Source organism: Mchenga conophoros, linkage group LG18, assembly GCF_057382185.1.
Source record: "Mchenga conophoros isolate Kocher_MC1m ecotype Shallow Benthic linkage group LG18, M_conophoros_male_GT1.1, whole genome shotgun sequence".
Lineage (NCBI taxonomy): Eukaryota > Metazoa > Chordata > Actinopteri > Cichliformes > Cichlidae > Mchenga > Mchenga conophoros.
The window spans coordinates 16,797,537-16,810,037 of NC_140543.1; the positions used below are offsets into that span (position 1 = coordinate 16,797,537).

General features: G+C 41.0%; 1 protein-coding gene across 1 annotated transcript in view; it reads right to left on the reverse strand.

The window, feature by feature from the left end:
* Positions 1-11,215, reverse strand: part of obscnb (obscurin, cytoskeletal calmodulin and titin-interacting RhoGEF b) — a 61,010-nt gene extending 49,795 nt beyond the window's left edge. The window contains exons 1-14 of the mRNA XM_085253509.1: positions 11,077-11,215; positions 8,163-9,246; positions 6,051-6,320; positions 5,541-5,801; positions 4,787-5,092; positions 4,427-4,693; positions 4,215-4,321; positions 3,300-3,468; positions 2,078-2,353; positions 1,710-1,991; positions 1,170-1,445; positions 796-1,077; positions 429-704; positions 27-308 (exon numbers count right to left, since the gene is read on the reverse strand). Coding sequence (XP_085109635.1) covers positions 27-308; positions 429-704; positions 796-1,077; positions 1,170-1,445; positions 1,710-1,991; positions 2,078-2,353; positions 3,300-3,468; positions 4,215-4,321; positions 4,427-4,693; positions 4,787-5,092; positions 5,541-5,801; positions 6,051-6,320; positions 8,163-9,237 — 4,129 coding nt within the window. The 5' untranslated portion in view covers positions 9,238-9,246; positions 11,077-11,215. The remainder of the gene's footprint in view (positions 1-26; positions 309-428; positions 705-795; positions 1,078-1,169; positions 1,446-1,709; positions 1,992-2,077; positions 2,354-3,299; positions 3,469-4,214; positions 4,322-4,426; positions 4,694-4,786; positions 5,093-5,540; positions 5,802-6,050; positions 6,321-8,162; positions 9,247-11,076) is intronic.
* Positions 11,216-12,501: the final 1,286 nt, after the last annotated feature.

A 12,501-nucleotide genomic window follows, 5' to 3' on the forward strand; every position in this document is an offset into this window, starting at 1 on the left:
CAAACCAGTTAGATCATTGCCCCTACCTGCCACCTGTAGTTTGAAGGCAAGCTTTTCAGTCCCAGCCTCACAGATGTACTCTCCAGCATCCTTCTTCTCCACATTGTCAATCACCAGCTGGCGATTCTTGGCCTTTGATTCAGTATGGATTGTCTTGGTGGAAGTCAGCAGCTTGCCATCCTTGTACCACTTCACTTCTGTCTTGGCGTCGGCTACTTCACAGCTCAGGACAGCCTTCTGGGAGATGGTGGCTTTCACTTCCTTCTTAACTGAATCCTTGTTAAAAAAGGCTGATTGGACATGTGTGTCTATGGAAACCATGAAAATAAATTCAAATTCTTTGCTGTCCAGAAACAAATAGGTTTAATATCTGTAAGGCGCATAACTCAAGAGGAAAAACTAGAAACCAGTTAGGGCACTGCCCCTACCTGCCACCTGTAGTTTGAAGGCAAGCTTTTCAGTCCCAGCTTCACAGATGTACTCTCCAGCATCCTTCTTCTCCACACTGTCGATCACCAGCTGACGATTCTTGCCCTTAGACTCTGTGTGGATAGTCTTGCTAGAGGACAGGAGCTTTCCATCTTTGTACCACTTCACCTCTGTCTTGGAATCAGAAACCTCACAGCTCAAAGTGGCCTTCTGGGACAAAGTGACTTTCACCTCCTTTTGTATAGAGTCCTTATTATAGAAGACTGATTGGGCCTCTGAACGAGGAGTCATGAAAGGAAAAAACATCAGATGATATTTATTCAAAATATAGAAACTAAGTAATGCTATGATTTCAAAAGATCTTACCTGCCACCTGCAGTTTGAAGGTGAGCTTTTCAGTCCCAGCCTCACAGATGTACTCTCCAGCATCCTTTTTCTCCACACTGTCAATCATCAGCTGACGATTCTTGCCCTTTGACTCAGTATGGATTGTCCTGCTGGAGCTCAGCAGCTTGGCATCTTTGTACCACTTCACTTCTGTCTTGTTATCAGATACCTCACAGCATAGAACAGCTTTCTGTGACAGGGTGGCTTTTACCTCCTTTTGGATTGACTCCTTATTAGAGAAAGCTGACTGGACCTGTGTGTCTGAGGAGACCATGAATATGGATGATAAATTTCTCTCTCTCTGCAGCACCTGCAAGCCCCATGAATCAAACCAGTTAGATCATTGCCCCTACCTGCCACCTGTAGTTTGAAGGCAAGCTTTTCAGTCCCAGCCTCACAGATGTACTCTCCAGCATCCTTCTTCTCCACACTGTCGATCACCAGCTGGCGATTCTTGGCCTTTGACTCAGTATGGATTGTCTTGGTGGAAGTCAGCAGCTTGCCATCCTTGTACCACTTCACCTCTGTCTTGGTATCGACCACCTCACAGCTCAACGTGGCTTTCTGGGAAAGCATGGCTTTAACCTCCTTCTGAATAGACTCCTTGTTGATGAAAGCTGACTGGGAATCTGAGGGTAACACAAGTAAGAAGAGCAGTGCTGTCATAAGCTTTAAAATCACAGATGATTGGAATAATTTAGAGGCAAAATATGAAACACACACTTAGCGCTTGATAGGATGATATGATAAATCTAAATATGTATATTTTTGGCACTTCAAGATAGTGGATGGTTTAGATGATTAAATGTACACCATGAGCATTACTATGAATTTTATACATTTATAAAGATTAAAAATCTTTAGATTTAAATGAATCAACCAGGCTGTCCCACCTGTGACAAATATCTTGAAGACTAGCTTGTCCCCTCCAGCTTCACAGGTATACTCTCCAGCATCACTCTTCTCCACCTTTTCAATCACCAGCTGGCGAGTGTTGCCTTTTGCTTCTGAGTATATGGTCCTACTGGATATCAACAGCTTGCCATCTTTGTACCATTTCACCTCTGTCTTGCTATCTGACACATTACAAGTAAGAGTTGCTTTTTGGGAGAGAGTGGCCTTCACTTCCTTTTGGACTGACTCTTTGTTGGAGAAGGCAGCTACAGCTGGAGTTTCTGTGAGGAAAAAAGAAGTTTCTGTGCCATCAAATACTCCCAAATCAACATAAAAAACCCAGCCTTGTGCCATCATGCAGTGTTACCTTTTATCTTAACCTGGAATGTGATTTTGTCAGCTGCTGTCTCACACGAATAATGTCCTTCATCAATCTTCTTGGCACTCTTGATAATGAGTTTCCTTTGAGTCCCTTTGGAGATGATGGTAGTTCTTTGGTCCTCAGTGATTTCCATTTGATCTTTTCTCCACACAACAGCAGCACTGGCAGATGAAACCTCACAGCTCAGCTCAAGATCTCCTTTGAGAGTCGATGACATTCCCATGGTACCTCTGGCTTTGTTTAGAAATTTGGCAGGTTCATCTTAGGGAGGGAAAAGCAATAAAAAGTTACCATGTGACTTATGTGTAATAATAAAATTAAATGTCTTTTTTAAAAGTTTGGTTGGATTGTTAACGCAGGAGCTCATGTTTAGGAAGAGGGTTGGCCACGGCCCAACCACTTCCAACAACAGGGGCAGCCTGAGAAGCAGTTTCTTCTCAGGATTTATTTTCAATTAATTTAAAATAAACATTTAAATAAACAAAAGGACTAAACATGTTTTCCTTTCCTTTCTAATAAAGTAAAAGGAAGCAGTTATTAAATTATCATACATGAATTCCAACCGATAGCAGCCACTTTACAGTGACCCGTTAAATATAAGAAAGCACATCACAGGTCAGAGGGTTGATCAGCAGAGGATGAAGAAACTTTCTTTAACTTTACTTTGAATTGTATAATGCTGTGGGTCCATATCATGTGACATGTGGATGATGTTCTTGTGTTTTTATGAGATATTTACATTAGAAAAAACTCATCTAAAACATGTCACCTGTAATTAATGGATGTTTTTTTCTTGCATTTAAATTTTTTAGGCTTTCACATTTTTATGGGGTTTTTTGTTTTTGTTTTTTTAATGGCAGGAATACTCGGGTAATGGGTTAGAGTGAGGATGAAGTCACTTAATGTGGAAATTCATTTACAGTTAAAAACAGAAAAATAAACAGAGAGCATACTTGAGTTAGAGCGGACCATTTCTGCCTGTTTTATTTTGTCCTTGAAAGCACGGGCAGTTTCTTTTGAGACAAGCTAATGAATCTGTTTGATGCCTCAAAGATAAAACCAATCAGAGCAGCTCACATTCCAGTAAATCATTTGAGGTGTTTTGCACCCTGAACCTAGTTCCTATTACAAAAATCCTCTCTGGAAAATCCTAATTGTGATTTGAAGCAACAAATGATGTAAAGTTAGCTGCAATTTTTACACATACCTTTAAGAGTGAGTTGCATGGACATCTTGTCATCAGGTAACACACAATCATAAATGCCCACATCTTCCTCAGTGACGTTGTGTACCATCAGGATCCTCTTGCGGTCATTAAGCACATATTCATACTTTTTGCCCATTTTTAGCTCCCGTCCGTTCTTCGTCCAAACCACCTGAAGAAAGAAATACAGAAATGCTTTCCAAATTAAACAGGTTAGGATCACACAAACACATACATGTGCTATTAATGTTAACTGGAATTACTCAAACACAAAAGTGTCTCATTTGCAGATTATTCAGAAAAGGGTGCACCAAGAGTGTAGCATTGGAGGACAAAGAACAAGGCGGTCACAGGAAATTTGAGTATTTAATGAAAAGTGAAAAGTTGTGTTACACAAGAGTTAAAACAGAATTTTGTGTTAGGTAAAATGAAAAAAATGTATACAGATGTAAAAGTTATAATCCTATTAAGTAATCTAATAGTGCACAAGTTGTATAGTCAAAATATAATTTGAGGTACCTAAAGTAAGCACATTAATCATGTCGAATTTGAATCAAAATATTGTAGAGTAGAAGCAGGAAGTAACACTACACAGAAGTGCTTAAATTAAAATACAAGTACATTAAACCAGTACTTAAGTAAATTACTCAAGTAAAGCTCTTTGTCTTTGTCAGGTCAATTCAATTTTATTTATACAGCGCCATATCACAACAGCAGCCGCCTCAAAGAGCTTTATATTGTAAGGTAGACCCTACAATAATAATATGTAGACGTAGAATTAGGATAATTAAATATCCTATTGACACATCTACAAAGCTCTTTCAAAAAGACGTTAAACGTTATATTAAAACAGCTGTTTTAATAGAGTCTGTAAAGGCAAAAACTAAAACAAATTATTTACATATTTCTATCACTAACCTGTGTGTCGTAATCTGACACCTCAACAGTCAGCTGAGCAGTGGCTTGGGCACTGCAGGTTACCACCTCTAGATGATCGGATTTGTTGGTGAACCTAACAGAAGGGGCTGAAAACAACGTGGCACTGTAAGAGGGTATTACTGATTGGAAGAAAAAAAAACACAAAAAAAGACACAAATTAATAGGACTGAGGTCATTTCTCTAGTATGTACCTTTCACATTGAGGATGCAACTGCTTTGTGAGCCTCCACCCACAAACTTGACTTCAGTTCCATTCATTTCCATGGTCACAACTCGGATGAGCAATGTGTGTATGTTTTTTGACCTGGTGATGAGGTAGTCAGCTCCGCTGCGCAAAAGGCGTCCGTTTAGGGACCAGAAGCCTGAGCAAACAGCAGACAGCTCGACAGAGATGGAGAATTCCTCACCGGAGACTGCAGTGCTGTTAATCAGACCTTTTCTGATTTCTGCAGTGGGTTCTGAAAAGAGGCCCGCAAACAGGATTTTAAGAAGGAAGAACAAAAACCAAACATAGACATAAATGACAACAATCACAGAGAATTCAGTCTTACCAAGGTAGAAGGTTCCAGGTACCTCCAGGTAGGCACTCTGCCCAAAGTCATTAATGGCAGAGATACGGAACTGGTAGCTAGCTTCTTCAGTGAAGTTGCAGATTGTAAACTCTGTTGTGACAATGGTTTCTTCAGCATTGCACCTCTGCCACATTTGGGTACCAACCTTCCTTCGCTCTACAACGTAGCCTTTGATGGGGACAGGGCGGTCACTGTCAGGAGGAGACCACTGAATGGTGATGGAGGACTCTGTTTTGTTCTGCACCACAGCGTCAACTGGGGGATCGGGAGGATGCTTCCGGGCAGCTAGAGAAAAATATTGTGATGTTATTTAGTTGGAGTACTAGTTTCAGTTCTTCTTTTGTATTTACGTAATATATGCTGATATTTGACCTAACAACAAGAAATATATCGAGATACACTGTTTTGTATAATTCAATAAATGTTTGGTTCATTATTGTACCAAAGGGTCCTGTCACCCTCCCCTCATCCCCAAAAGATTGCAGCAGATGGCTGGAGTTTTTCCTTCCCACTGTTGCCAAGTGTTTAGTCATAGGGGGTTGTCTGATTGTTGGGTTTTCTCTCTAATATTGTAGGATCTTTACCTTACAATAAAAATCGCCTTGAGGCAACTGTTGAAATGATTTTGCACTATATAAATAAAATAAATTGAATTTAAATCAATCGCCACAAGATATTTTGTATATATTTACTACAGATATCATTAGAATGTATCAAACAACATTTAACCCACCAGTAACTGAGAATCGGGTGGATGTCTTGCAGTCTCCAGCCACAAACGCCACTTCTCCAGAGTCCTCTGCCTGGCAATCTCTAATTGTGAGTGTGTACTGTCTAAGCACGCAGCCGATTGAAATACGTGAATCCTCTTTTAACTTCTCGCCATTGCGAGTCCAGTAGGCGTCTGGATAGGGATGTTCCAGCTCCACGCAGAAGATGACAGTGTCGCTAACAGGAACTACTGTCCTCCGAGGAAGCTTCTTAGTTATGTTACCTGAGATATAAGAAGAAACTGATTTGAGATGAAGAAAACAGAACTGAAAACTGCATTTTTCAAATAGATATAGCAGTAAATAATGGTCCAATGTAGTAAACATTCACAGACCAGGTCATGTCGCATTACGTATCCACATGAGATGCATGTAATATTTACATTAAACCCATATAGACAATTGTAATTACACTTGATAAGTGCACAAACACTGAAGAAGAACAGTGGAAAGAAAAAGAGTCTCTACCGTACCCAGGACTGTGAGCTCAGCCACAGTGCGACTGCCCTCTTTCATCTCGCATATATAAACTCCATCGTCGTTGGTGGTAACGTTGTGTATGGTGAGGCGACGGAGGGTGCCGTCCTGCTCCATGCGATATTTAGCATTTTGCTGCAGTCGCGTTTCCTCCATGAACCAGTTGGTATAAGTGGAACTAAGAGGCACCTCACACATGAGTGTGGCTGAGGTTTTTTCCTGCACCTCCACATCCTGCAGCTTTCTCCTGAATGGCACCTTGGGTTCTGGCACAAGGAAATATGACAGAATCTTTAACCAAAGCTGAACTACATCACACTTTCAACTTCTACATGTATTTACACACATATTCAAATATATGTCAGGCTAATGAAATATCAATAAAGTGAGAGAAACTAGAACATTTAAATTCAGGAATCAAGTGTAGAAAATCTGATTTAAGAAGTGAGATAAGTTCAACCTGAGCACTCAGTATAGCCAAATAAAATATTTAACATTTGCATTCATGTTTTCCAATATGTTTCCTAAACTGTGCTCTCCAAAGACTAAGTGAGTTAATTTCATCTTGCCATGCTGAATATTTTTGCTTCAAGCATGGTTGTAATAACATCCAAACAGGCACTGCAAAGATTCAAATACAGGATGGCTTCCAAAGCAAACATAAGATTACTTTTTATCACCAGAAGTGGCAATAAACTCCAAATCCAAGGGGCAGGTTACACCATGGACAGTCTGTCACATTTATAGAATACATAAGGTGCACTGATAGGAATGGGATCCTTTCTGTCAACATCTCTTATTCATCTCATATTCTTGTTCTTGTTCCAATCCACTGCCTTTATGTGTGAATTTTGCATGTTCTCCCCTTGCCTGTGTGGGTTCTCTCTCGGACACTACGGCTTACTCTCAAAGTTCAGAGTCATTTATTTTAAGTTAACTGGTGATTCTTGGTGTGAATGTAAGTGTGAATAGCTTTCTTTTTCTGTATGTTAGCCCTGTGGTAGACTGGCAACCTGTCTAGGGTGTATCCAGCTTATCCACCCATTGACAGCTGTGGTAGACTCCAGCTTAACTTCAACCCTAAACCCTAAACTGGACAAGTACTAAAGAAAATGGATGAGTATTAGCAAACTACTTCTCCAGTGCATATGTAAAGAATGGTATATAAAGACTATCATGCAGTTCATGTGCTGGATACTGTATTTGCCATTACACTACCATTTATTTTCTAGCCACATATAGTAAAACTTCTTTCCATTTCAAAGCTTTCTGCAAAACTCCAGCAAAGTACCAAATTGCTGGGAAAATATCACACAAAGAACCAATTTTCCTGCACTTTGAATTCAGCTGGTACATCGGCAGCTTGGCACTCGACATCGGACTGACTGGAAATTAATATCTGAAATTAAAATCTGCAACTCTACAGCTTCATATCCTGGACCAACATCTTCCTGAGGGAAGTCACATCAGCAGTGTGCCAAAGTGATCTACTGAGTGAGTGACCATCTTAGCAACTGTGAACTACTCATCGCCAGCAGAAAATAGCTGCAACACAACACCTTACTTCAGGACATGAGCCAGAATTCAGTCTTGTTGTTAAAAGGCAAACAACAACACCCAGAAGATTCAGAAGAGTAATTACAGTTCCCAGTAAGCACTGCTCTCAGTTTGTAACTATTAAAATATACAAATGAGTCACACTGGAGCATGGGGGACACGATATTTAAGTACAACGGATGCTGCAGATTATAGATACACCATGACAGTGTTATAAACAGTGTAATAAATTAATATGCAGCTCAAAATATCCTCATCAAATAAACCATTTACGTCTCCTAGAAAAGGATTCATGACTTCTAAACTATTAAATATGTACATAAGTATGAGCTTTTTATAAACATTTGTATCTTCAGAGGGTTAGGGTCTTTGACCTGAGTACTACAGACAGAAAGTGAGTTGAGATTTGTTAGCATTATCAAAAAGTAAGGTAAAGCCAGCCTTAATATTTCCCTGCATACTTATTAGAAGTATGCAAACATATCTTTACTAAAAACTTAATTCAGGAGGATTTTCTTAACTGCGATTGCTCAAAAATGGTAATAGCTTACCTTTGACTGTTACTAACACAGCGCTGTAGGTCTGCCCTGCCATATTGGTTGCATTGCAGGTGTAGAGGCCATTATCAGTCTGCTTGCAGTACAGGATTTTCAGGATGAAGTTCTCAGCTTGGTCCTCATAAATGACATGTCTGCGGCCCTCGCTGATGTTCATTCCATCCTTCCTCCAGATAGTGTGGGGTTTGGGGTGACCGGTCACAAAGCAGCTGAGTTTGGCATGTTTCCCCTCAGTCACGGTGCAGGTACGAGTGAATACACCTTTAGGAAGCTTCGCCAGGGCAGATGCTCGCAGATCGTGTTCCAGGCCCAGAGAACTGAAAGCATCCGTGATTTTGGCCGTGGAGGAGGAAGAAATGGAGGCGCTGCTTTCTTCATTGCGGTAGATGGAGATCTCCTCTTTGCGCTTCTGTAGGTGAGAGAGAAGGGAGCTGCTCTTATCTACAGCTTGGCGGTGGGAATCCTGAGCATCTACAACGAGGGCAGCCGCAGCTTGTGCGCGGCCGACAGTGTTCTGGGCCCTGCAGGTGTAAGTGCCGCTGTCCAGGTTTCGTACGCACTGGATCTTTAAAGTGCTGCCATCGCTCTCAGAAATGATCTTGATGCGACTGGTCTCCCCCAGGTAGCGCCCATCCTTTTCCCATTCAAAGTTGGCCTCAGGGTAAGCTGCAACTTGGCAGTGGAAAACAACATCACCGCCCAAAACAACACGTGCAGAGGCAGGCTTCACCATGAAAACAGGGGCCTTCTGAGACATCTCTGTCGGCAGCGCCACTTTGAGGGTTACAGCGGCGTAAGCTTCACCGACGCTGTTCTTAGCTCTGCACATGTACTGTCCACTGTCCTCCAGAGTTAAGTCATAGATGGTCAGGCGATAAGCGTCTCCATCTTCCACAGTCTTGAAGCGGCCTCCGGACGTCAGCTTCAGCTTGTCTTTTTCCCAGGTTATCAGTGGAGTTGGGCTGCCCACAATTGTGCAGCTGAGTGTGGCATCCTTGCCCACACACACTGAAAATGCCTTTGGGCGAGTGAGAAACCTGGGGGCCCCTCCAAACAAGTTTTGTTCCATCGTTTGTTCCTGTGATCAAACAAAGGGCAAATATTACACATCTTATAAGTCTTATTAATATCTTGGAACAGTTATTGAGTCCAAACTCAACTTTGAAGCAACATGTGTGCAAAAAATCTCCACACTGATAAAACCATTTGTTTCATCCTGCTTTTTTTAGTCTGTTTTATCCTTTTTATTTGGTGTCACGGTGTTGATTTCTGCCTCTCTCTCTTTTGTCCTTTCGCCCTACCCTCAACCTAACCCTGACCCCAATCAGTCATGGCAGATGGCTGCCCCTCCCTGAGCCTGATTCTGCCAGAGGCTTCTTCCTGTTAAGAGGGAGTTTTTCCTTCCCACTGTCACCACATGCTTGCTCATAGGGAGGCATCTGATTGTTGGGGTTTTCTCTCTATTACTGTAGAGTCTTTACAGTATAAAACACTTTGAGGTGACTGTTGCTGTGATTTGGTGCTATGTATATAAAATTGAATTGAACTGATATTTATCTGTGAAGGACAGAAAGGGCAGATTGGTGAGCCACGGCTGAGCTCAGCATCACTGTACACCACAATTATAGTGTCTGCTGGGCATGATTTTACTGGACAATTTGCTCCCTTTGCATAGTGACTTTCAGCTTCTCGTCCCAAAGTGCAAAACAATACGGTTTACAAAACAACTTTGTTCCAGCAGCCATTACTCAGATTAACCGAGCATAGCGTTGCTATCCTACATGATGCCAAGTGAATTCTCTGTAATTATAGTATAATTATTTCTTCAGTATTTTTTATTAAGCTTATATATTTTCTGTGTTTGCACTGACAAACATGGATGGAAGATGGATGACTCTCCACTCCAGACCAACTCTACCCATGGGTACAAATAAAGTAATTGAAACAATAAAAATATTAAATAAATAAATACAAAACTGATTTTATATATGTACAAGTTTAATAACCTTTATTAAAAACACCAATCTTCAACTGCAAGTATAAATAAACCAGGAAGTACAAATGTAAAAATTACAAAACTATATCAAGAAAAAATAAATACATTTACTATTATTTCCTGTAGATCATATTCCTCCACAAACACCTGTCAACTTTACACAAACCCATTGTAAAATCTGGCCTTCTGCTATGTGTTCTCTAAAATATGTTATGCTATGAAAATAGACATAAATCCAGAGTTAGGGTGGCATATTTATAGCTGACAGTTACAGTAGCTATATATCAGTCAACATATCCTTGACCTGCCGCAGCGGACATTCATCAATACAAAGACCTATTCAAAGGGAAAGAAGCTAAATAGCAAACAAATTCCCTCACAACAAGGTCAGAAAGAGCGCTTATGTGTCTTTCAAACAGTGACATTTACCAGCTTTGTCACCTCCGCCGCTTTAACTGCCTGTCCCAAAAATAACCTCAGCTGTCAGACTCCGTCTCTGTCCATTGCCATTTGTAGAAGCGAAAGGGACATCAGCTGTTTGATAAAGCTCCCACTTCACAAACATACTTCATTTCTAGCACTGTCCGTTTTCTACCAGCTGAGGAAAACTCGTAAAAAAAGACACTGGAATTTAATGAACGACTAAAAAAATCACGGAAAAAATTCGACAAAGGAGCTTGTGTTTACTTAAATATAACAGAAACTTCAGCTGGATGATGCGGTTAGCTAATGAACTCAAATCCGCCCCTGTAATAGTCACAGGTGAAAAATGACAGCTATCTACCTCTTTGAGCTGCACCTAAGCTCAAATTAACCAACAAAAAAAGGAAAAGAAATTCTAACTTCGACCAAGTTCCTATGTAAACTTTACTGTAAGAAAATGAGTTAACTGTTGTGTTACTGCTTCTTCACCTTGAGTCCTTAACCGCTCAGGAAATTCAGGCGCTGAATCATGTGGGCCAAACAATCAATAGCCCGTCAGGATTTCCGGATGATGGCCCTCTCCAACAGCGTTCAGGGGCTCCACATGGGGGGCAAGAAAAAGTCTTCTTTGACCTCAAATATATTTCAAAATGGTTGTAAATCCAAGATAGTGAAACATCCCCCCGTCTCCTGCAGTGGGCGGTTGAGCAGACTTACTTTTTCTTTCTTCTCTGGTGCCTCATGATGCCACATAGCTGACGTGCCTATTTTGGCGCAGCCTCCTTTCCAAAATAGACCTGTCATTTGGAGATAGGAGATAGCCTGATGGTGGCTTCGGGAAGGAGAGCAGGCTGGCCTGGCCTCTGCTGCTGCAGGCTGGAGACGGCAATACGGACACAAGTCATAAACAACTCATACTAGGTGTAAATGTGCCGCGTGTGGACGCGTCAAGCAGGAGCAGTTTATTGAGTTTCAGTTCAGTTCAGGTTTAGTTATATATCAGTCGCCTCAAGGCGCTTAATATTATAAGTTAAAGACCCAACAATAATACAGAGAAACACCAACAATCAGACGACCCACCCAATGAGCAAGCACCTTGGCGACAGCGGGAAGGAAAAACTCAAACCTCTGGCAGACAGGGGCGCTACCAAGGGAGAGCCGTGCCCCCACGCCCCCCCCCCCCCTCCCCGCCCTCACCCAGGTGTCACTTTATATATCCCTCACATTTCCCATCATCACATGCTGCACTGTTCATGTTTTTTTTTTTGGGTTTGCCACCCCAAGATTTTAGTGCCCCCCCCCCCCCCCCCCCCCCCCCCCCCTATAGTCAAGCCTATAAACAAATTCTGGTTCTGCCCCTGCCAGCAGAATCAGGCTCATGTAAATCGGCCCACAAAAAAGTTTTTTTTTACCACACAAGTTTAAACACCTATTAACTACTTCTGTTTTAATATCATTTTAACTGTATTCAAAACTTGTCAATTATCCCCTCCAATGTAAAGGAGGGCATATATTTTGGACTTACTGTATTTTCGTGGTTTTAGAGATTTTACTACTCCGAAACAAAAAATTCCCCCATGTCTATTCATGTAATGAAGTAACAGATAGAGTTTTATTCTTTTAAGTAATTAAATAACTTTACACATTTTTGTACTTTTAAATCCAAATTCTGCTTCTTTTTTCTCCTATTAAGATATCTCAAGGATTGAATGTTCAGTTAAACTTCTTTATCCTGACAGAAAGATGAGTTTCCTTTAAGATTTTTCACTTAAAAGTACATGTAAAATGAGTTTGATTTAAGTTCTGTACTTGGATAGTCAAGGTAATTGACACAAATTCACAGGCAGGGTATAATTCTGAAAACTATGTCCCGTAGGGGATTATTCATGATTTGAAGACTTAACAGAGCTGCAA